Source organism: Motacilla alba, chromosome 1 (genome assembly GCF_015832195.1).
Source record: "Motacilla alba alba isolate MOTALB_02 chromosome 1, Motacilla_alba_V1.0_pri, whole genome shotgun sequence".
Lineage (NCBI taxonomy): Eukaryota > Metazoa > Chordata > Aves > Passeriformes > Motacillidae > Motacilla > Motacilla alba.
This window is the reverse complement of record NC_052016.1, coordinates 2289763-2314205: the sequence shown is the minus strand read 5'-3', so window position 1 is coordinate 2314205 and position 24443 is coordinate 2289763. Positions and strand designations below refer to the sequence as shown.

Sequence of the window (24443 nt, the reverse complement as noted above, 5' to 3'; positions counted from 1 at the left end):
AGGAAAAACAATCAGAATAACCAAATTCCAGCCTTTGTGCCTGACACAGATGAACTTGTGGGTTTTATCCTGATCTTTCCCTCCTTCCCTTCCCTCTCCTGTCCTGGCTGATCCAGTCGTGTCCCTTTCCATCCTGCCAGCCCAGCAGGTGTGTGAAAGTGTGGGATGGTGCCTGTTTCTGGGCAGAAAGGGAGGAAAGAGGTGGGAGCTGCTGTGACAGGTGAGGGAGAGGTGGTTCAAGAGGGTGGGATTGGCCTTTTCAGGCTGACACAGCCCAGATCTCCTGTTAAATGGAGTCTGGCAGTGCTGCAAACCAGGCCTGAAGAACAAGTCATGGCATTTTTACAGCAGAGGTCATGCCATGAAGTACAGGGAGCTCATAGCTGGCTTCCCAAGGTGTGTGCTTGTTTATTTACCTCTCCACACCCAATTATCCCAGTTAATCTGGGGATCTCACTGGGTGACCATGGGAATGTCTGTACTTTCCTGGCCTCCAGGAGGAACAGGCTGCTTTCAGAGCCCTGAACTTGTCTTTAGCAGCAAGCTGGGTGTTCCCATGGCATCATATCCATTGACCTCCACGTTTTGGGAAGATTGGTTGCTTCAGTCTTGTGGTGTGCAGATAGAGAAAACCCAGAGAAAACTTCTGCACTTTGGCTTTGTGACAGCATTTTAGGAGAACAGACTGGAAAATGTCTCTGAGCACTCGGTGTCCTTGAAGAGGAGCACTAAAAAACATGAGGAGGAATTCCTGAAAGTGGGCAGTGAGTGCAGCTAGGAGGATGCTCTAATGAGTGGTGCCCCACAGTGTGGGTATGGAAGTGCTGCTGGGAAGAGCTCATTCCAGGGAGAACGGATAGACTTGATGAGTCAGGGGTGTCCTGCTTTCACCTCTCCTCCTCACAGCTCTCCAGGCTCTGAAAAACCTTTGACAAACACTCTTCTCCAAAACTAACATCTTGACACAGGAGGGGGAAAAAAAACCTGGAAAGAATCGTGTCACTACAAGAGCGAGGTGAAGAGGGGAGGAGAGGTAAGAGATCAGACCTGGCAAGCAGCCCTCTGAAAAATCTGATTTTTCTCACTGCTGTCCTGCAAGTCTCATTTTCTTTCTATTTTCCTCCAAAATGTAGCCTCATTACCTTCAAATCAAAGAACTATTGAATGGCTTGGGTCAGAAGAGAACTTCAAGATCATCTTGGCCCAACCCCTGCCATGGCAGGGACACCTTCCACTGTGCCAGGCTGCTCCAGCCCCAGTGTCCAACCTGGCCTTGGGCACTGCCAGGGATCCAGGGGCAGCCAAAACTTCTCTGGACAACCTGTGCCAGGGCCTCTCCACCCTCACAGGGAAGTTTTGCTAATATCCCATCTAACCCTACTCTCTTCCAGTTTGAAGCCATTCCTCATGTTCCTGTAAATGGCATCTCTAAAAACCAAACCAAAACAAACAAAAAAACCTTCTTTCGTGTTGAAGGAGCAGCTTTGGTGCTTAGTTTCACATCTCCAGTGCAATTTGAAAGCCAGGATCTTATTTTAAATTGAGTTTGAAGTTGAGATCTTCGGTATGAGGGAGACTTTTGGAAAAAGGTGGGAACACAGGAGTGGGACTGAACCTCTCCTGCAGGGTTTCTGCCTGCTGCTGAAGGACAAGGGGGCTGTGGTGCCTTTGGCAGAAGGGAGATCACCAAAAAAAAAAGCAGTGCTCGTGAGGCTGGGGGTTCCTCTTATTCTAAGCACAAGAACATTAGGAATGGGCTTCATTCCCCTGATGAAGCTTGTTATTTCCAGATGGCACAGTAAACACGGGCAGTGACTCACCTACAGGGTGAGGAAGGTTTACAAATTAGTCACTTCAAGCCTTCTCGAGTTTGCTTAGCATGGCTTGGCTCTGTACATTCTGTACATATGTGTAAAACTGTTTTGGTCTTATTGCAGTTGGAGGGGTGTTGATTTGGTTTCAAAACAAGCTTTTTTTTTTCTGTAGGATTTCTGAAGCTAGGTAGAGAAGAAGAGTTAAAAATGCTTTTTTTTTTAATTTTTATTTGACAGTAGTTTCACTGAGTCTAATGAGCAGTAGAGGAAAAGAAAAGAACGACCTGACAAAATAAATTGGAAGCTAATTTTGGAGAGCAAAAGCCTCAGAAAATTGAAATTCTGAACTGAATGCAGCTTCTAACTGTAATCATTCACTGGGTATAATATATTAATGTAGGCTTACTGATTTCATTTCCTTAACCCAAGGAAAAAAAAAAGGCAAAAAGCCCTCCTTAATATTGTACTCGGAAAGGTAATGTTGTAGCATGATTTCTCCTATTTTTTCTTTTTTTTTTTTTTGAGGTGACTCCCTCAAAAAAAGCCCAACCTCTAAAATCCTTTGACATGATTATCCTTTTTTAGAAAGATCATGCCCTAAGTAGTGCTGGTGAGCAAAAGAGCCACAGCAGACATTTAACCTCAGACAGTGCCCTGTTTATTGTGGAGCTGGAAGCTTCCCTCCTCCTCAGGCCCTCCTACAGCATCTATCTGATGGCCCAACAACCTCAAAATCCTGCTGGACAGTGCCCAGCAGGTCTGCCCTGTGGTGGTGACACTCTGGTTTCCAAGTGAGAAAGAGTTTTATGCTGAGAAGGAGCCTGTGGAATGGGTGATGCCACTCACAAGAGTTAAGCTCTTGCGGCATCTCCAAGAGTTAAGCTCATTTTAGCTATGGAATTATTGAATTAATAGCTGTGTCTGCAGCACCTTAAGTCACCCTGTTCTCCAGGGATGAGACTCTTGCTAATTTAGGATGTGGCACAGGGCTTAGACTCATCCTGTCTCTAAACCAAGGCTGCGTGGGCTCTGGGATTCCTCTCGAGGCTTGCAGTTAAATGTGAGAGTTGCTCCCAGTGGCATTTGGCTTACAGCCTCCCTGTCTCCTCAGTGCTGTGCTGTAATTACCAGGAAATTGATTAATTTAGTTCCTTCACACCTACTAACAGGTGGAAACAGGCTTCTGGATTTAACAAGAGCTTTGTGTGTCCTTAAGCACAAATAGCTGATGCCTCATGCACTCCTTCTTGAATTTCGGAGAGTTTGTGGGGGTTTTGTTAATCCTCCATTCGTCTAGGCACTCATTATCTTTCCATTCAAGGACGTGTGTGGTGTAAGTACAGCAAATATACAGGTTTTCCTCACTCAGATTTGGGAGGATTTCTGCAGCTCTCAGTAAGCACTGACTCTACTTGTGCATAGGGGTTGGTGGCCACCCTGGGGAAGGCTGATGAAGGCACCTCTTGGCTTCCTTGCAACCCCTTCCTTCTGAAAGGTTGGGCTCATCTGGGGGTCTCTGTGGCACCCCTACATCTGTTAAAAGACTGTCACACTTTTCCTTTGCCTTCTCAACCCATTCAAAGCCTGTCAATGTTTATTTACAGTTGTTTTTTTTTTCTACACCTCTAGATTATTGTTGTTGCTCTGTAATTAGTCCAGATTTTCCTTAAAACCCTTAGAGAAGAGCATGACTTCAGCTGCAGCTGGTTTATGTGAACTGGTGGTTTATGGTGAGCTGGTTTATGTGAAACACAGGGTTGCTTCACACACCTGGTTTTGTCTGCTATAGGGTGTGAGGTGGGAAAGAAACTCAGATCTGGGTTGGGGGGGGGGAATAAAGAAGAGGGAAAAAAGGTTAATCTCGTCTGAAAAGGCAATAAGACAAAATTGCTACGATTCACACGGCTCTAAGATAAGCAAGTAATGGCTCATGTTCAACAGCAAGGCATGTTCATATAGCATGAATAGGATGGATGTGTTGTATGATAAATCTAGACACAGCAAATAAATTTCAGCCTGAAAAATAAGATAGCACATGAGATGGCATGTGCAGAAAGAATGCTAATGTTTAGGGAACCGAGGGCATTGGCAGGAAGGAGAGCGTAGAAATGAAGAATAGATATTTTGTTTTGTTACCAGGATTGATTGGCTGACTATTTTTTTTGTCTTTAAACCATAATAGCCTTCCCTTATTGTCAAAATGATAATATATATAAAGCACTTCCTGTAATATTTTTCTTCAAAATGACTATTCATCAGTCCCACAGTCAGATGCTCATATTTCAACTCACAATTTAGTTTAGCAAGTTTATACTTCAGAGCAATCTGTCATTTTAGCATTTGTGTTCTTTATACAAATCTCCACTACAGAAGCATGCAGTGCTCTTAAACACGGATAGATTGGCTAATCCAGATAGTACTTTGTAATCTTCTGGCAAAGAAAGAGATTATTGCTTTTCAGGCAGGAAAATAGAAATATTCCTTCCAGTCTAACAGTGCAGATCATGGAGAGATTGAGGGGGAAAACTCTTGGTCTTCTTCTGGGCCCAGTGAGGGTGTGAGAGTGTTTGGGAAGAGATGCTTTAAGTGGCTGGGGAAGAGAGGGAATGTGAAGATGGGAAATGTAAAGGTAGGAAATGTAAATCCCTGGCACCACCTGGGAATGGAGTGAGGGGAAAGGCAGCCGAGGCCAAACTCTCTCTGGAGAGCTTGGTCTGCTGCTGGCCCTGGTTCTGCTGTTGACTCCCCAGACTGCAAACACAGCACAGCTTCTGTGACAAGCTCCTGCTGTTGTGAAAGCTGGAGTTATCTTTGGTGATAAACTTGACCTTCTGGTTTGCCCACGTTTCCGTGCAGCAATAAATCACCTTCCTTGGCATCCCCAGAGCTGCAGCAGAATGTGGGCACCACCTGCTGAACAAAGGTCATTAGAAAATTAATCTCATTCTTTTTTTTTTTTGTTTTCCTTTCCTCACAAGGCCTCTCTTGTCTTGGCTGCATGGGTGAAGCCTCCTTGTGACCATGGCAGGTTTTTTTTTGGAGGTAGGAGCAGATAGGTCTGTTTTCTCTGGTGAGGTGACCTCACTCAGGGCAGCACTGGAAATACCCCTCCTGGACTTGGTGTAAAATGTGGGTCTGGCTTCCTCTTCCTCCTCCTCGGAGGTGAAGTATGATTCCATCCAAGCTGCAGAGGATCATTTGGGGTGAGGTGTTCCTCCAGTGCAGGGACTGCTTGTGAGCAGTGAGAAATGGGAGAGTCCATCCCTGCCCCAGTGTTCATGGGCAGTGTGCCAGACCAACAAATCTGCCTACTTTTGTTTTCAGTCTTACCTTTTAAACAAAGTGCACGTTATTCTGCAAGCAGAAATCTGTCATCGTGGAGGCTCCTCAGGTTTATGTCTGACTTTGCAGTCTTCTACATCTAGAAACGCTTCCAAAAATTTCTCTTAACTCATCTTTTAAATTGCTTTTATTTCTGCATCTTCAAAGGAACAGATGAAGAATCTATATTAAAGCCTAGCCTTCTGATACTTTTTTTTATTAGAAAGTAGGCTGTAAATGCTAACTCTAAGTAACACAGGGGAGAAAAAACCCATGCAGTATGTCTGTGCTTAAAAAGCCACTGTATATTGTAACATTACTAATTTGTGGAAACAAATTGCTGAAATAACCTGACTGACAGTCAGTGCCAATAATAACATGTAATAACTGTGGGCAAACACAGCATATAGTCACTGGTGTTTTCTTTTCTGTGTGATGGTTGTAAGCAATTCTTGCCAGATGGGCTGATAATGTAATTAGGAATCATTGTGTTAAATGAAGCAGCATTTAAATTGCCAACTAATTTTCCTATCTATTAACCAGCTTGAAAAAGAAGAGCTGTTACCCAAATAATTTCTAGCTGCTAATCCCTAACAAGAAGGCAGCACTTCTTTGAACCCCCCCTTTTTTTTTTTTTTTTTTTTTTGAAGCACTGTCTAGCAGATTATTTTCTGGATTTATTTAGGGTTTATTATGTGTGGGACAAAATAAGAAAGAGAATTAAGAGATGGCACTAGCTCAGGGGTGAGATGGGGTGGACTCCTACATCTACACTGTGATGTGTGGTAGCAGCTCCTGAGCAGGTAATGGGATCGTTCCCATTTCTGGTCACTTCATGGGGATAAAAAGTTTTTTACTTTGTCATAGTTCACTGTGTGACATGCTCCAGCAAGCATGTAGAATTACAAACCCTGTTTTAAGTGGGCGCTTTGGGAGAAATCATGAAAGCACAGCAGGACAAGGTTTTGAGTGTTGCTGGTGTGGAATGGTTGTGCTCTTTACTGAGGACAAGAGAAAAGGGAAAAGAAAGGGGTGCCCTTGGGTGCAGTTAAAATCCCAGAGGAGGCATGATGGCTTTTAGTTTTCATCATGAAAAGAGATATCATTGCTAAAAGAGAGTAGGTTTAGATTAGGTATTTGAAATAATTCTTCCTTCAGGAGGGTGGGCAGGCCCTGGCACAGGGTGCCCAGAGCAGCTGGGGCTGCCCCTGGATCCCTGGCAGTGCCCAGGCCAGGCTGGACACTGGGGCTGGAGCAGCCTGGCACAGGGGAAGGTGTCCCTGCCATGGCAGGGGTGACCCTGGATGGGCTTTGTGGTCCTTTCCAACCCAAACAATTCTGTGGTTCTGTGAATTCTTACAGAGCCCCCTTCCTTGCTCTGCTGCCTTGTGAAGGAAACTATCAATTATCACTAAAGTTTTGACTAAACCCCAGAGTAAATGTAAAGCTGAATGAGATTGTTTACTGTATTTATGGCCCTATTTGTGCAAATCCTATTCCTTTCTTTCTCCCACTCCCTATGCTTCAGCTGAAGCAGGAATGAAGAGCCAAACACATTTTTGCAGTCTGGTTTCTGTACAGAATCATGGAATAGTTAAGGGTGGGAAAAACCTTTCAGATCAAGTCCAGCCATCAACCCAGCACCACCACCATGTTCACCAATAAATTATTTTCTCAAGTGCCATATCCACATGCTTTTTTTTAACAGTTCCAGGCATGATGACTTTTCCACTTCCCTGGTCAGTTCGGTCGAGTGCTTCACAACAATTTCTGAGGAAAATTTTTCCCCAAAATCCAGCCCAAACCTCCCCTGGTGCAGCTTGAGGCCATTCCCCTTCATCCTGTCACTTGTTATCTGGAGGAAAAGAGTGACACCAGCTCATCCCAACCTCCTTTCAAGTAGCTGTAGAAAGTTAGCCAGCCCACGGGTGGAACGTTATTGCTTGACCTTAAAGGATTGATCAGACCCATGTACTTGGAAAAAAAAATACAGTGGATTTTTCTGTGGACCAGTCTTTTAGTGGGGATGAAGAGTATCCCTAGTTCAGTGTGGGTGACCTGGGGAACCACATCAAAAGCAGCAGGTTTGCAGGCAAGCCCCAGGATTCCACACCTGGAAAAGGCTGTGGATGCTAAATCACTCAGACAGCTGCTTCAAAGAAATCCATTTTGCACTTTCAGCCTGTGGGATTTGTTTAGTATATTTTTCTGGAAGCTACCAAAATCTCCCAACCTCAAACTAAAACAGGGAAGAGGAACTTCTACAAAGTCTGAGCAGGGTGTGTACCAGAACAGAGGCAACTCCTGTCCCAGCTAAGGGATAGGAGCAGCCTCTGTGCAACAAAAAATGAATGATTGCTGCTCTCACTTTCCCTTGAAAATGTGAGGGAAGTCACTTTCTGAATGCATGGTGGATAACTGCAAATTGTTTTATGCCAGGCAGTTAAATGAGGCATGAATAACAGCCAGTCTAGTGTGGATGTGTCATATTGACATCACCTGCTGAACCAGGGCAGGTGCCTGAACCACAGACAGCCAAAGCTTTGCTGAGTGAAAAAAAGATAACACATCAATAGGCGATTTTTATTTTTTTCTGGTAGCAAAATACAACAACATTTAGCAATGGAAGGCTTAAAAATATTAAAGACACAGTGGTAAGTTGAATTATTGAAGCTGTGTAGCATGCAGGAAGTGCTATTTGATGCTGCTGCTGGATCAAGCACTGAAAAGTTTAAGGGATCCTTGAAGTATTGACAAAGTGTTTGACTCCCAGTTGAAAGAAATCATTGGGACTGGGGAATTTTTTAGTGTCTCTACCCCTTCAGAATAGAAAAAAATGTAAAATGCATGACCTCTGAGGCTTCTGCTCTCAGTGTTCATGACTTTCAGTAAACAAGTTTGGATTTGCTTCTTTTTATAACCACAAACTAATGGCATATAGATAGTGTCAGACTCCCTCTGTGAGTTTGTCCTGGCAGAGGTGGATGTTCCTGTCTTGCTTACTGTAAAATAGGGATCTTTATGAGCCTCCTGTTAATAATAACAACTCTATTTGCATATAGGAAATGCAGACACCAAAATAATCTCCAGGTACTTTACTAGGTGCAGATTTCATGTCCCACAGCTGTGGTTAAGGTGACCTTTAGGGGGAAGAAACAATCTAGTGCATTTGCTCTCAGTGTCTGTTTTGTGGGTCTGAAATTGAACTTGGAAACCACCAAAAAAAAAAAGGAAAAATCCCCATAAAAGGCTTTGCCTCTTCCAAAAGCAAAAGGAAAGTAGTTTTTCATTGGTTTTAATGCTAATATCTAATCTAAACCCACTCTGGCAGTTTGAAGCCATTCCCTGTGTGCTGTCCCTGCATGCCCTGGGAATTGTCTCTCTCCAGGTTTCCTGGGGCTCCTGCAGGCCCTGCAAGGCCACCCTGAGCTCAGCCCAAAGCTTCTCCTGTGCAGCTGAACAATGCCAGCTGTGCCAGCCTTTGCTGCCAGCAGAGCTGCTCCAGCCCTCTGCTCATCCTGGAGCCTCCTCTGGGCTCTCTGCAGCAGCTCCAGCTCCTCCCAGGGCTGGGGCAGCTCTGCAGGTGGGCTCTCACCTGAGCAAGACACAGGGACAGAATTCCCCTCTCAGCTCTGCCCACGCTGCTTTGGATGCAGCCAAGGTCACAGCTGGCTTTCAGGGCTGCAAGTTGACTTTTCCAAGGACACACAGAAAGATCATTTCACCCATCAGCACCTCCCAGTCCTTCTCAGCAGGGCTGCTGTCCATGGTTAGGACAGGACAGGATGGACAGCCCTGGACCGTGGCTCCTTCAGTGGCCACCTTGTGACTCCCCAGAGCTGGCCTGAAACTGCCCCAGCAGCTCCACGAGGAACGAAGGAGGCTCCAGTGGAGACAACGTGAAATTGCCTCTTAATGAGACATGAAGGCACTAAAGAAAATTCAGGAGAGAAAGGAAACTCAGTGAGTTATACCCAGCCCAAAATGAGCTGCTAATCACTGGCGCTATTGTGAGGACTACAATAAATCAGTGTCTGCCCCGGCTGCCTGCATCTCATTATGCACAAACATGTGGATGGAGAATGTCAGCCTCAATGGCATCTGTCATGTGAGCTCTGCTGTGTCCGAGTGGGCTGGAGCCTGTATGCTTAGCCAGCTTTGTGCTTGCCCTCTTTCTTTGTGGGGGATATCTATTTTCTTCTGGAAATCTTGATTTGCTCCGTCCTGTGGGTAGTAAGTCTGCCCTTTCCTTGGATGGTTTGTGAATTCCATGATGATAACATCGTATTTAAGGTGTGGGGGTAAAAATATTTCTCGTATGTGTCATATTTAGTGATTTTTGTTTGGTTTTGGTGGGGTTTTTTGTTTTCTCCCCCGGGTCCTCCTCCGTTTATGGTGCCATGCATATCACTGAGGCTAAGGCAACACCTACATGTATTTATGCAGCTGATGTATAGTGCCCATTACTCAAGCATCACAGACTACCCCGGAAAGGCTAATTAATTTAAGCCCTGCAGCACCCCTTTGAGGCAAATTTTGTCAGTCCTGATAGATGCAGGCAGACGTTGTAGCTCCTCTTTGTTGTCTATTTTGAAGATGATTTCTATGCCAGAGAAGGGGGTGAAATGAATAGCTCGTGCTTTGTTAGGTAGTTGAAAAAATGTGAGGCTTTTGATAGCATTGAAATGAAGTATGTAGCAAACTTTGGATTTTATTGCAGAGCCTCAGAGGTTCTTATTTTCTTTTAAAGCCTCAGCTCCTGGAGCCAAGTGAACTTGTGGATGTCCTTTTGTTCTTAGATGTCTCTCTCTAGCTCACATGGTTGCAAAATAAATTTTAATGTATTGTCTTTGCCTAATCTAAAATCTGGGATGCAGCTTGGCTAAGGTGGCTGGTTTATTTCTTTTTAGTCTTAGAATTTCTGCAAGATTAGGGCTGGGAATACCAATGACAGAGTGTGCCTGCAGTTCAGAAGAGATTCTCAGAAATTACTGGTTGGTTTTGTGTTCTTGTTTAAATTTCAGAGTTCCTCAGTCCCATACTGAGGGTGAAAGAAGGGTAACCATCACCTCCCTCCTCCTCTATGAGCAAACCAAAGATGGTTTTAAACACTGACTCACACTTTTTGTCCATGCTCAGTCTTACTAGAGAAGGATTCAGCACATCTTTTTTCTAATGCTTTATCCTCCTTTGTGTTCACACTCCGTTCTGAGCTCAGCCCTTCCTCTCCTCTTCCTTTGCCAACACCAAACTCGTTTCCCTGATCGTTCTCTCTTGCCCTTCCCACATCCCCTCCCGTTGTAGATCCCAAGCTGCATCCCATCCTAAGGAGTGATGGGGACAACCAAAGGGGCTGGCTTGGGCTGGCTTTAAGCCATGGGCAACCAAATCTTCATGGCTCACTCCCTCCTACAGGAAAATTCCTAATTCTTTAATGTTTTTTCTGGGGAGCAGGTGTTTTAAGCCCAACTGAGGCCGTGTTGTCACCAAGGGAGGGAATCACCCTTTTTTGGTATCCACTCTGACCATGTGCATATGAATGGCTGTCTGATATGGCAGATTTCTGGTTTTTCTTGGTATCTGCAGGTGAGGAACCTGATCTGGTTTGCATCACAGCCCCGTGGCTTCGCCAGGGAGGCTTGGGAAGCATCCAGCCAAGAGCAGGGGAAAAGTGTGACCGTTGATTTGGTGGCAGCAGAGTCTCTGACTGACTTAAACTTACCATTTAATGGCTCTGTACCTAATGTGGATTCCAGGTCTCTCTGAAAGAAGTGACCCTGCTTTGCCATCGTGCAGCTGTGATGGACCAGCCTGGTTACCTGAGCTAGATGGGGAAAGGAGGTGTCCCATTTTGTCCAGTTTAGGCAATTTTCAGCCTAAATCACCCTCCCAATGAACCAAACAAGTGGCCCCCTCTTAGGCCGTCTTTTAATCACGGTGTTAATAAATCTGCAATCCTCATTTTTAAAAGTGGTAAAGGCTGTGGAAGGTTGCTGCTGCTCAGGATGATCTGGGCATTGCTCCTGTGTTTTCCAATCCACAAAGCAGCTTCATGCTTCTGCTTATCTCTGTCCACACCTGCACTCTGCCCCTACCCTTGAAATCTCACAAGCTCCAAGACAAAGAGGGCTTTAAGCAGTCCATAATTCAGCCTGTGCTCTGGACAGGTTGCCAAGACTCATGGGTTGGGCCAAAAAGAAATTGGAGATGATCAGGAACTCATCTGCTGTGCAAATGTGGGCTTGGGCCAAAAAGGAATTGGAGATGATCAGGAATTCATCTGCTGTGCAAATGTGGGCTTGGCGGGTTTTCCCCCTTCCAGGAACAGGACTATTTTAAAGCTTTTCAGCAGGATCAGCTGTTTTGGATGGGCTGCAGCAGCATATCTTCCCCAAAAAGTGACACTAAATTTATTTCTCAGGGCAATGCTCACCATGATTTTAAAACTGAAGATAGTTTAGACAAAAACTGCAATGATTTTTTTTGTTGTTTAATTGGATATGCAAATCACCTCTCCTTTCTTTTTTTTTCTTTTTTTTTTTTCTTTTGGCAGCTAAATATTCTGGTTGACACTGGGAGCAGCAATTTTGCTGTAGCAGGTGTGCCTGATCCTGATGTCACATCCTACTTCAATCCTGAGCTGTAAGTACCTGTTCTGCACCCATGGTGGAAATTAGGGGTTTTTTTTGGATTCTGGCTCCTCCATGCAAGGCAGGATAATAAGGCAGCTCCTGTGGCTCCTGTGACATCCCATGGGAGTGGGATGTTGGTTGCCTGGTGGGAATTTTGGATTTGCCTGATGTAAAACCCTGCCTGACACCATGAACAGCCCCACTGGTGGCAGCACAGCTGAGCTCTGAGTGAACATCAGCAGCACTAATTAAAACTGGAGAAAAGAGAAGATGATTACAGGGTAAAAAAATCATTTGCAAAATCACACCAATTTCAGCCAATTTCTTACCTGAATAGACTTGCAAGGAATTAAAAGTTTCAATATGCTTTGCCTTTGTTTGAAAACAAAAATTAAAAGCTGGTAATTGTATCAGTTACATGATGTTTCATCCAGAAGCAAAATTACTTAGTCAAAACCTAATTTGTTGTTCAGTTTGGCCACAAGCCTCAATCAGTCAGTGATCTGGACCGACCCTGATGAGTCTGGTTGTTCATAAAATACAACTTGGTGGTTCTGGTGTTTGTTATGCACTAAATTTGCTGTGTTTAGCATAAGCTGGCATTCATCACAGCCAAGCTTTGTCTGTCTGAATCACACTTCTTCTTCCTTCCTCCCTTTCTCTAGCTTCAATTATTGCAGGTAAACTTCTCCAAAATACAGTGTCTATCTTTGGCTGAAGCATATGGATAAAAATACTAAGAGTGCTGGGAAACTGGGGAGTATCACCCTTCTCACTACCTCACGTGTGTTTTAACACGGGGTTTTACACTTTTTTTCCAGTAAGATGCACTGGGAATGGAGGGGAATCTATTATTTCCATGCTTACCAGAGAAGCCTCACATCCTGTCACATATTTAGATGCTAATGGAGATATTTCACATCATGGTGATATGATACAGGTCTGGAAAATCTGGAATTTTGGAGAGCTGTTTCTGATGCTACTTGATAGCTGTTTCTGCACTACTGCAGGGTTTTCCATGCCAGCCAGCTATCCCCTTCCATAGGCAGTGGCTAGAGAAAACTTAGTTGCAAGAATTAAAAGCACAAGCACTCTTTCTCTTAATTGATGTTATTGAGACTGGAAGGACAAGGCTTCTCTCATCAGAAACATAAACCAGTAGAAAGAGCAACAGCAGAGTTTGTGTGTGGGGAAAGACAGACTGAAATCATGTGAAGGTTACAGCCTCTGATCAGTGTTCCCAGTGGATGCTGTGTTTTCAGAACTTTAATATAAGGTTAATAATGAAACCTTGAAGTCCAGGCCCTAAAGAGTTAGTTAAGGGTGCTTTGTAAAATTACTCAAAATCCAGTCATTACTTGATTTTAAGTCATTACTTAAAAGTCAGTCAAGTCCAAAGCAATCTCAGCGAGAGTTTCTGGTTTGGGTTGCACTGATGGAGTCCTGCAGTGGGCTCAGAATACAAACATTAGCAGACTCCTGGGTACACCATGCTTCTTCCATTTCAAGTATTTTAACTACATTTAAATAATAAATACAATAAATAAATTGTAGGGATCCTGGCCCCAGTGAAATCGGGTAGATCTTCTAAAAATGCTGGTTGCAAGAAAGCTCTGTAGGTCACCTAGCACACATCCCAATGAGCTGGGGCTGTCACCAGAGCAGGTGAGCCATGGCTGGGCCCAGCCAAGTCCTGTAAACCTCTGAGGATGGAGAATCCATGCTCTGTGCAGGCAGAGTGCTGTGCCACAGTCTCCTGGGGAGGAAACATTTCCCATTGTCCAACCTGAACCTCGAAAAATGTAACTCGTGGCTGTGGCAGTCAGCATGGCAGCTGCTCCCTTTGATGCAGATCCCATGCAAATCTGAGTGTGCAGTCTGTCCTTCATGGAGGTTTTTAATGAAGACCTCCACAGACCCACAGAATCATTTAAGTTGGAAAAGACCTCCAAGACCATCAAGTCCAACCTGTGTCTGCTCCCCACCTTGTCACCAGCCCAGAGCACTGAGTGCCACCTCCAGGCCTTCCTTGGACACCTCCAGGGGGAAAGAGTCCACCACCTCGCTGGGCAGCCCCTTCCAGTGTTTAACAGCCATTTCCATGATGAAATTCCTCCTGGGGTCCAGCCTGAGCCTCTCTTAGCACAGCTTCTGTGTGTCCTCTTGTCCTGTTGCTGTTGCATGTGAGCAGAGCCTGACTCTCACCTGGCTGCCTGCCAGGGACTTTTAAAGAGTGAGAAAGTCTCTCCAGAGCCTCCTTTTCTCCAGGCTGTGGGACAGTTTTTCCTCCACTCACAACCCCTGGGGCTCTGCTTGTCATGAGTCAATGGCTCCTTTGGACCCAGGGGTGCAGCCCATCTTCAGCCCACACTGTGGCTGCTTTGTTCAGCCCCACATCCTCAGCTTCCAAATGGGAATGCCAGCAGAGGCGGTGGCCAAAGCCTGACAGAAGCCAAGATGTGCTACAGCCACCGTTCTCCTCATCTGTGCCTCCAGTCTTGATGCAGAGGGGAGTGAGATGGGTCAGGTGTGGTGTGCCTGTGAAATTCCTCGTTGGGTGTCTGTGACTGCATGGCTGTCCTTCACGTGCTTGGAAACAGATCCCAGGAGGTTTTATTTGAGACTTCTCCTGACTGGAGGTGAAGCCCAGTCACCTCTACTTCCTTGGGTGCTGCTGCTTGTCTCTTTTGGTGACTGGCCTCAGGATGGACTTTTCCTGGAAGTCAGTGCACCTTCCCTGGCGTTGTGATTTAAACCCCAACGGAAACTCAGTCCCACACAGCCACTCACTCCCTCCTCCACCAAAACCCCAAGCATTTCCCCCTTCTTCCCCCAGCTGTATGGCCCCATGGTGTGGGATATCCCTGGGGTCACCTGGCTGTGTCCCCTCCCAAATTCTCACGCCCACCAAGCCTGGCAGTGGTGGGGTGGGGTGAGAGGGAGAAAAGACCTCGGCTCTGTGCAAGAGCTGCCCAGCAATAACAAAAACATCTCTATATTTCAACTCTGTTTCCAGCACAAATCCAAAACACAGCCTTGTGCTAGCTGCTGCGAAGAAAATTAACTCCATCCCCAGCCCAAACCAGCACGCTTGGTTGTCAGGATTTTGCAGGGATGGTAAACAGGGGCATTGATACCACATCAGCTGCATCTGTAAAATTACCCGAGAGCGACCTTTGCCCACGTGTAAATGAGAAAAAGGACCTGTGGGCACTTGGATTCCTTCCTAGGAGGAACACTTAAGATTAGATAAAGGGGTTTCCTCTCATCTGGTAATCACTCCTGCAGTTTTTCCTTTTATTGTTATGGAGTGCTTCCGACGTCTTAAACTGCAAGTTGAAGGCAAGAGGGAAGAAGGATTAGTAATTTGTTAAATTAATGGCTTATGAGTTATAGATGTGTACTCATTAGAATATTCATGTTGTGTTGGAGAGAGTGATGGGGCTCCATTTCCTGGTGCCACTCTTAGTTTAATTTTATTCAGATGATCAAAATCAGAAATTGAATGCATGATTCTTTTTTTGACTGAAATTGAGGGGCGTGCATGGAAGAGGCATTATCTTTGTTTCAAAGGACCCAGAGAGTGTGTTTTTCAGGAAGAGCCCTCCTGGAGCAATTTGAGAACTAACTTGTTAAATTATGTTGTGGATCACATAATCTATGTGATATAATCCTGCTGTTTAATTATCTGTCTCTTGCTTTACACAGCAAGTAAAGCTGTTACCGTGCACTCTTTTACAACCTGGGCTTTTGAGTGGCTCTGACAAACCTTTGCTGTAAAAAGTTCTGAGTTTGCTGTGATAATCACGCTCTATAAGTCACCGCAATGTATAAGGTTTTGCAAAATTACCTGATTTGTCCTGAACTGAAAAGAAATCACGGTGTTTGTTTCTCGTGCTGTTGAAAATAACAAGTAGTTTTGTTGAGTACTCTACTTATGATAAAAGAGCTACTTAAACAGACATATAAAGGGATTTTTACACTTGAGCCCAAGTGATCAGTGATGGCTCTGCAGCAGTATGTAAATCTGGCGTGCTCAGGGCTTTCAGTATTCAGGAACAGTATTCAGTTTTATTTCAGTAAATAAATAAAGAGTACTACTGCCTCACCATCTGAAGCTTCAAAAGCAAGCTGCTCAAGAGTTGATCTTTCCAAGAGATAGGGAGGTAAGAGAAATATAGGCAATAAATTGAGCTAATACAATAAGTTCTATACCATCAAGCAAAAGAAACAAAGCAGCTTGTTTTGCTGCTTTTGATCCTGCCAGGACAGTTGTGTGCACTGTACAGGTTGTGGTTTGGGGTGAATTATAAACTCCTTGTGGAAGCCCTGCAGATTAGATGGGAATTCTTGGTTAGAAATCAATAATTTCTGTTGTATTTTCACCTTTGCTTTGTCTTGAAGTTTTTTGGTGAGGTCAGTGTTACGCAAGGCTTCCTGCACATGGTGGATTTGTTGTTGCCACGTTGAGCTTGCTGCAAAGGGATCGTGACATGAGAAATAAGATTTTGGTTGTGTTTTGTTCTGTGCTGTGTGCTGGTAATGAGGATTAACTGCAAGAGAAAATTACCCCATTGCTGGTTTGCTCAGCTGGGGCTCGAGATCCATTTGATCCACCAGGTTTCTGGTGGCTGCTTTGGAGAGAAGATAGGAATGGGAAGGAGGTGGACAAGGGAATAGGATCCCTACAGGACCATGATCTAGGAGCCCTTATTCCTTGCCTCTGTCTACTTTGTCCTGCTGGAAGAGGTGAATTTCTTCTTTTCTCATCACAGCCAAAACAGCTTGTTTGTAATTTTCTGTGCTGTGTGTTTGTTTTACAACGCTCGGCCCATGAATTACAACTAGTGTCTAGTTTTGACCTCTGAAGTTTTCTTCCTTTAGATCAGTGAGGTGGAAAGGTGAAAAAAACCTGTGGCTGATTACCTGCGAGAGGTTGGGGAAATGGTTTTGTGGAACAGAATCTAATTTACTGCAAGATCCCTTCCCATGTTACTCATTTTGCTCCTTGAAGGAAGTAATAAAGTCTCCTCTTCAATATGACATTTGTGAACCTTACAAACGAGATGAGTGTCTTCATATCCATTTCTACAGGTGGGGAAGCTGAGGCACAAATGGTGAGGAAGCAGGAAAGGTCAGCAGCTGTGCTGGAAAGTGAATCCAGCCTTTCTGTGTCCTGGTCCACAGCTCCTCCTGCTCTTGGAAGAAGAGCTGTGTGCTGCTGCTGTTCTAGTCATGCACTGCTTGTATCTTGTATCTTCACTTTATTCTCCCAGCACTCAATTTTCTCTCTGATTTCAGATGTTTCCTCTTCTGCTGCTCAGCTGGACGCTTTTCTCCATGAAGAAAATTATTCTCCCTTTCATTTCTTGCCCCCGCAGTTTCCCTTATGCCGCTAATTATTCAGACTCTATTTTGATTTATTAAATGTCCTGCCAGTGTCGCAGAGGTGTTCTGAGGACCCTGCCTGAGCAGAGATGTTCCTTTGTGTTAGTGTCACACAAATGCAGAATCACACAGGAGCAGGGGAAGTGATCAGATGCGGGTAATAGCAGTGTCTCTGGAACCCCTGCGTTTTGAAATATTGTCTCAGGTATTTCTGCTGCCTTGGATGTTAACCCTTGAAGGGTTAGGTCTTAGGAGTGTCAAGAACTGCTTAGGCTTAGAGCCTGGCCTCCTCCCTTGGAAGAGTCAGTCGCATGGTCCATATGGCCAAAGTGTTCCCAGGAGAAAGCGTTTGAATTATGGGACTTGTCCATGTTGCCATCTGAAGGTTGTTCCTCATAACAATGAAAATGCCCCCAAATTCATGCTGGTGAGCTCAGGCACAGGGCCTGTGAAGCCACGTCCTGTGGCTGTTAGATTGAAGCTGGATTGATCCAAGTGTCTGCGCCTGATAAACCCTTGCCCTTTCTATTGTTCTACACACATGTAAAGATGCTGTTATAAATTTATTTTACGCTTCCCCCTCCCTTAATTTACTTTCCAAAAAGCTGTGGAGAGTCTCTTGAGATGAACTGAGTGTAGTCATCCGTCTCTCCAAAAGAGGAAGCTGTGTGCCAAGGAGAGGATCCAAAGTAAATGGTGAGGGATCTAGAACTTTTGAAGTTCTTCAGTAGAGATGTGGGTGGGACATGATAACAATGCTTGTGGATTACAGGTCTTTAAAATGAAACATCTGTTGAAGCTTTTACTGTTTTTTAAAGCCTTTTAAGCAGGATTTAGTTACTTCTTGGGAAGTAAAGTTAGTTCCTTCTTGCCATACTTAACTGCTCCTTTGCCTTTGCTTCCCTGGTCTAGAAAAAATTAGTTCCTTCCTCCTCCAAGTCAGTGACTCTTTTGTTAATAATATCAAATTCTACTTCCTCACAGATAGGTCAAACTGCAGATTTAGGAAACCTCTGTCTTACTGCTGGTGCTCACAATAATATTCCAATTTACCCAAAACTGATCTTTTAGCAATATTAATGAGGTATTAGTCTACAGCTATTCAGTTAGCTTCGCATTTCAATTTTAGATTTGAATTCAGCAGCTACCCATTTTCTAGTGCCATTTAATACATTCCTTCTTTAATACAGCCCCAGTTAAAAAGTGTTGCTCCTATGGACGAGTCTGAGTCAGGGACACTGCACTATGTGATATAATATCTTAGATTATTTATTTTTTAAAAAAACACATTGTGAAGATCTGAGTTATTGATGGCTTCTGGATAAAAATGGGGCTTTGACTTTTGGGGTTTTTTAATTTCTGCTTTTTCCTGATTTTACGAGCAGTATGAATACATACTTTGCATACTTAATTTACCTTTTTTTTCCCCTCTCTGGGCAAAGTTGAGTTGGAATAAATTGTCTGCACTGCTGTCTTGCACTGTAAATGAACAGCCCGTGCATCAGTGTGTCCTTTCCTTTTAAAGGTCAAGCACATACAGATCTCAAGGGATTGAGGTGACAGTGAAGTACAGCCAAGGCAGCTGGACTGGAGTGCTGGGCACAGATGTCATCACCATGCCCAAAGGACTCTATGGCAGCTACACCATCAACATTGCCACCATCCTGGAGTCAGAGAACTTCTTCCTGCCAGGGGTTAAGTGGCACGGGATCCTGGGTCTTGCCTACGATGCCTTAGCCAAGGTAAACCATCCCTTCCCCCCTGATTGTCTTTCACAAGGACAATAAATAGAAATCTGTTAAAATAAAGCCAGCAGATGATCTGTCAGCATTAGGCTCCACCCTTCCAGCCGCTCCTTCCTACAGATCTTCTGCCTTTGTTCCAGAAAGAATAAATTGGGTTGTGGTGGTACCACAGTCCCGTGTGAGGGTTTTGGCTTTTCTGGTGATGGAAATGCTGATTTTAGCTCCTCTGGAATGAATAAGCTTTTACAGAGTTTGTAGTACCAGAGTGTGGTTGTGGGATGTGTGTGGAGGGAGGCATTAGAGCTCTGAGGATACTTCTCAAAACTGGTCCAAGTTTTCAACCTTCCCATCCCAAAGTGAGTTCTACCCAGACAGAACAAAGGATTCAGCACTGCCTGATGAGTCTGCTTTACTCTGGAGGTGTGTGAGAGTTGTTTTTATTGACTTCGTGGACTGTTAGAGAAGAGAAGAGAAGAGAAGAGAAGAGAAGAGAAGAGAAGCTGTTCTCAAAGTCTGCTTTGGGCAAACAGAGTACTCAGGGCATTTGTTCTTCCCTTCTTCCAAGGACTTCAGGGTGGTTGGCTTCTGAGGCTGCTCTGGGCTTTGTGTAGTGAGAGCTCTTGGGCCCCTCTGACCTCCGTGCACACAAATCTGAATTACAGGGAAGTTGCAGCACTCCAGTGACTGCAAAGGAAAACAGGACCTGCAGTGTCAGGAAGAGCCTGGCCAGTACCCAGCTGGAGAGAGCGTGCTTGGTATGAAGTTTCTTTAAGAGAAAAGAGAGGAAATTTGAGCCACTCAACTCAAAGTTCATTAGAATTCAACAGTGTTGAAAAACTGAACATCTTGACTTTAAAATTCTGCTTTTTAAACTATGGGAAGCTGTGAAAGGCAAGTTACCTTTGAGTGTTCTAATGACACAAAGCCTTTTCTAAACAGAAATTATCAGTGAGTTTCTGCCTGAAACTGGTGTTTGAGTTTGGAAACTGCAATTGAAAATTACTCCTGTGTTTTAGGGATTTGGGGGCAGCAGCGCTGACAGTGGTCAAGAGTAAAAATATTTCTAAAACAACAGAAACAGAAAAATGACAGATATTGGGGTTTTAATGGCTTATTATGTCTAGAACTTTCGTCAGCTGCTTGTCAGAAATTCAATTTACTCATGAATAGTGGTCTTGTTTGAATGATTTGCTGATTTCTGCAAAGAAACTTTCTAATGAAACTTTCTAATGAACCCCGCAATTCTTTTGTTTGTTTGTTTGTTTGTTTTGCTTTTCAACACCTTCAAGCCTTCCAGTTCTGTGGAGACATTCTTTGATTCCCTCGTGAGGCAGGCAAAGATCCCCAACATTTTCTCCCTGCAGATGTGTGGTGCTGGACTCCCTGTTTCTGGAAGTGGTACCAACGGAGGTAGTCTTGTGGGTATCTGTCAGTAGGAGAGGGAAAATGTATCTTTGTTCATCTCTCTCCCTCTTTTCTCTGACTATCCTGCTTCTGCCAAATTTAGCGTTTAAAGATATTTTCGTATTTTAAATATGTTTTCTGTTTTTTTAAAGAAAAGCTAAGCCCTTTGGCAAAATTTGAGCGTTATTTATTTTCATTCTCAATTCTTTTTTTTTTTTCCCTCTCTCAAGTTGGAGTAAACTTTTCATCTTTTAACAAAGAAAAAAATGAATGTTGTGGTGTTTCCTCAGGGCAGATTCTGCTATATTTCTCAAACTGAGTAGTCCCTTATGCAGCTGATAAACTTGTTCAATCTCATCAAAATGCTACAGTATTTTTTTATGTGATGTGAAAAGGGGGAGAGGAATCAAGGGTCTTTTCTTTTTTTTTTTTTTTTTTGTAAACAACATATTAAAGGGAAAATCTGTAGGGCAGATCTCCTGCTTGCTGTTACTCTGGGAAGTCTTTCCATCATCTTTAGTGGGGCCATGAATTGGCCCACTGTGGATCTGGAATTGGGAGATGGAATAACTGCTCCCAAATGATGCTGAAATAAACATCTCAGCACTGGAGCTGATCACAAACACACACTTTGAGGAGAATTCACATATTGTAAATGTTTTTAATAACTGAAGACCAAGAGAGAACTTTCTTAAGTTTAGTTGAGAGTCAGAGTGTCCACAAGTGCTCCCAGCCATCCTCAGGCTAGGTTTTGATGGAAGCTAAGACTGATAGCAGTGACAGGATGGGATTCCATTTTGGATGTGTGTAAGAAAAAAACGAAATCTTTTTGGGCAGTATTAAAGCCTTTTCTTATCTGATAAAGCAAATTATTCATGTGTAAGTTTATTATTCTGTCCCATTTTTTACATAGCCTAGATTTAACCACTGAAGATGATGTTTTAAAAATTAAAATAGTGGAGTTTTCAGGATAGAATCAGTGTGAGGTTGTAGGTGAAAATGCTGATAATTTGGCCCAGTATGGGAATTCTGTTTGAAGCACAAATCTGTTTAAAGTCTAGATGTTTCACACTGCTCCATTATTGACAGAGAACTTGACAGTAAAATCCTAACAAATGATGCTAAATTAAAACTTCCATGCCCCTGAGTATCACAATTAAACATCCCCCTTTTTGTGTGCGCTTGCCCCAGAACTAAACATGTGGGATTTTCAGGGAAGTGACTTCTTTTCTCCTCTCCCTTAGGTGCTGGGAGGAATCGAGCCCAGCCTGTACACGGGGGATATCTGGTACACACCCATCAAGGAGGAGTGGTACTACCAGGTGGAAATCCTCAAACTGGAGGTGGGGGGACAGAACCTCCAGCTGGACTGCAGAGAGGTACTGGCCCTTCTTGTTCCTGGCTCTGTGAAACGCAAGTTTGGCTGAGGAAAAGAAACCCTGATGGGTCAGTTGTCAGTTTTGTCTTGGCAAGCAGATGTGCTTTGCTTTTCCTGAGAACTGAATTAAAGCAATTCTGGTCAGACAAAGGAAATGGGAGATTTTGGGTTGACCCCTTCAGAGCTGTCTGAGCTCACAACTCATGATGGCAGAGGACAGGGGTCACCCTGGGCTGCTTCCTGAAGTTCTCATCCTAGGCTTGCTTTTTTATTTTATGTTCTTACAATCAACTTTTGCTCTCTTGTGGTTGGCAGTTATTATTCCTGATGGATAAGCTTTCTGTTTCTATCAGGAATAATGTTCTGCTGTATCTAGATCAGTCTAATGAGACTGTGCTGTTGCAATTTTTATTCCAAAGGCATTTCTTTTTTTTTTTTTTTTTTGTGGAGGATATATGTGCATGTGTGTGCTTTATCTCTTTCTTACTCTTGCTTGTTGGTATTCATGTTTGGATTTTAGTTCTGTATTTTCTCTGCCCAAATTTCTTTAGACATCCTAATTTCATTCCACTCTGATGCTCATAGTTGGAGATCAATGGGATGTGATAAGTTGAAAGTTTTTATAGTTCCTATAAATTAAGTGAAATTCACGATTCCAGTATTACATGGGCATAAATATTATATTCCCATGCAAAATATTGAAATCATATTGCCATATCAATTATTTAAAATGAGTCACAGCCTCTCTCGACTCAATAAGCAGAACAAGGTCTATTTAAATGCCTCTCTCTATTGTGCTGTTAGGAAAGCAAAACCACTGGTCCTTTAAAACAAATGTTTGCTTTTCTTTCTTGCCTTAAAAAACAGTCAACATGTTTTTTTGAAGGGGAGCCCTTCAGCAGTGTAATACACATAATGCCAGAAAACAACTCACTGAAAAATTCAGTGGTGTGTCAGGAAAGTTTCCTGTAATTGTTGCTCTTTTCTGAGCCAGGGGTTGCTCTCACTGGTGCACAGAAGGATCAAGCCTTCCCGGCTCAAAGGAGACCTTCCCACAGAAATTCCACAGAAATGCAGAGGAAGAGCAGTAAAACAGGAGCAGACAATTGAAGCTGGGCTGGTCGGGAGCTCGCAGAGGATGCATGATTCACTCTAGGATGAGGAGCTCTGTGCCCTCTCTCCTCTCTGCTGTTTGCTAGGAAATGGAACATTTTTTTTCACAGCTTTCACCAGGGACTGCTCCTTTCCTTGCCAGGGAGAAGCTGTCCCCTTGCTCCCATGCTGGGAATGTGTCCCGAGCTCCAGCCCAGCCGTGGCCCTGAGCTGGCAGCCAGGGCTGGGAGGAATCCTGAGCTGCCAGAAGTGCACTTTGCACTGCTAAATATTAACCAGGAAAGCCAAGAAGGCAAAGCCAGGTGCTCAGTCCCCATGTGAGCAATCCCACTACTCCCAGATTTCTGCTCAGGTTTATATCAATGCTCAGCCCTTTTAACTACTTTTTTTTTTTTTTTTTCCCCCAAGGGTGGCATTCCAGGATGCCAGTGATTGTGTATTTTGTGGTACAAATGTTAAAATGGACTCCAAAAGGCCTTGGCATTTCTTTCCACTCCTCAGAAGTATTTCCAAATGTGTAATAAATGATTTCCTGTTTGCTTTTCTCTCAGCTCTGCATGGCAGCCCCATAGCAGCTCTTTCAAAAGAATGTGGAAATAACTGTCAAGAGTTACTTTTTCTGACTTTTTTTTGGTGGGTTTTATTTTTGTCACTGCCCTAAAGGGACTCCGTGTGACTTGATAACATCCAAACCAGTGCATTTTAAATTCACTCGCTGTTTGACCTCTTCCTAAGTAGCTTAGGCTGTATATCACCCTGTGTCTTACGATTATGCCATAAACATGTCACAGCTCAGTTATATTAATCCTGCTGCCTAAGCTGGCAGCAAAAGTAGTTAATGCAAATAGCTGCCACAGCTACTTGCCTTCCCCCCCCCCCCCCCCCCCCCAGTTAATCATAGTTTTTAAGGAGCTCATGAAAAAAAGATTTACCCTTTTAAAAGTTTATACCTCATTGACTGCACCTGAAGTTTGCTGAAATCTCTTAATTTTAGGGCTGAACTTTAAGTAATGAGAGCTGTTTGCTATGGGTGGTTTTTTGTGCAGATTTTAAGGCAGCAAGACAAACTTTAAATTTCTTTGTACTTGTTTTTTTTTTTTTTTTCTTGTGTGTGTGTGTGTGTTTTAGGGGTTTTCAGCAGTCGAGGGATAAAAGTTTGACATTTGTACTCTTGAGCCAGTACAGACACGTCATGAGGCCTAATTTTCTTCCCAGTTATTCTTATATTAGATATGCCAGTCATTAAAACAGGCTGCTGTGTTTAAACTAGAGCTGTTCTCATGCTAGCAGAGACCTTGATTCAGGGCTTGGAAGCTGCATCAGGGTGTTTAACACCTCTCTACTGAATATTAAAGTGCTTTTGCCCCCTCTGAGAGGGGCCAGAATTCACTTTTTCACAGCACTGTGACCATTTGCACCAGCTGTGGTGACACAGTAATTTCCTGACCGGTGCAGATAAACCCACTCTTGTGTCTAGGCTGATAGCATCTTGCTTTTTTTTTGGTTTTTTTGGGTTTTTTTTCTCTCAGATTCCACTGGAATTGAAGCTGTCAGCTGGAGAGAGCTGCTGACAAGTATGACATGCAGTTCTGGGAAGGCAGCTGCCAAAAAGGAGCAGCTTTGTTCTGCTCAGGAGACAGTGGGATCT

General features: G+C 43.9%; 1 protein-coding gene across 1 annotated transcript in view; it reads left to right on the top strand.

Moving 5' to 3' along the window:
- BACE2 (beta-secretase 2) overlaps positions 1-24443 on the top strand; it is a 53209-nt gene that overhangs the window by 10370 nt on the left and 18396 nt on the right. The window contains exons 2-5 of the mRNA XM_038145868.1: positions 11689-11777; positions 18681-18897; positions 20190-20318; positions 21549-21683. Of these exons, the coding sequence (XP_038001796.1) occupies positions 11689-11777; positions 18681-18897; positions 20190-20318; positions 21549-21683 (570 nt within the window). The remainder of the gene's footprint in view (positions 1-11688; positions 11778-18680; positions 18898-20189; positions 20319-21548; positions 21684-24443) is intronic.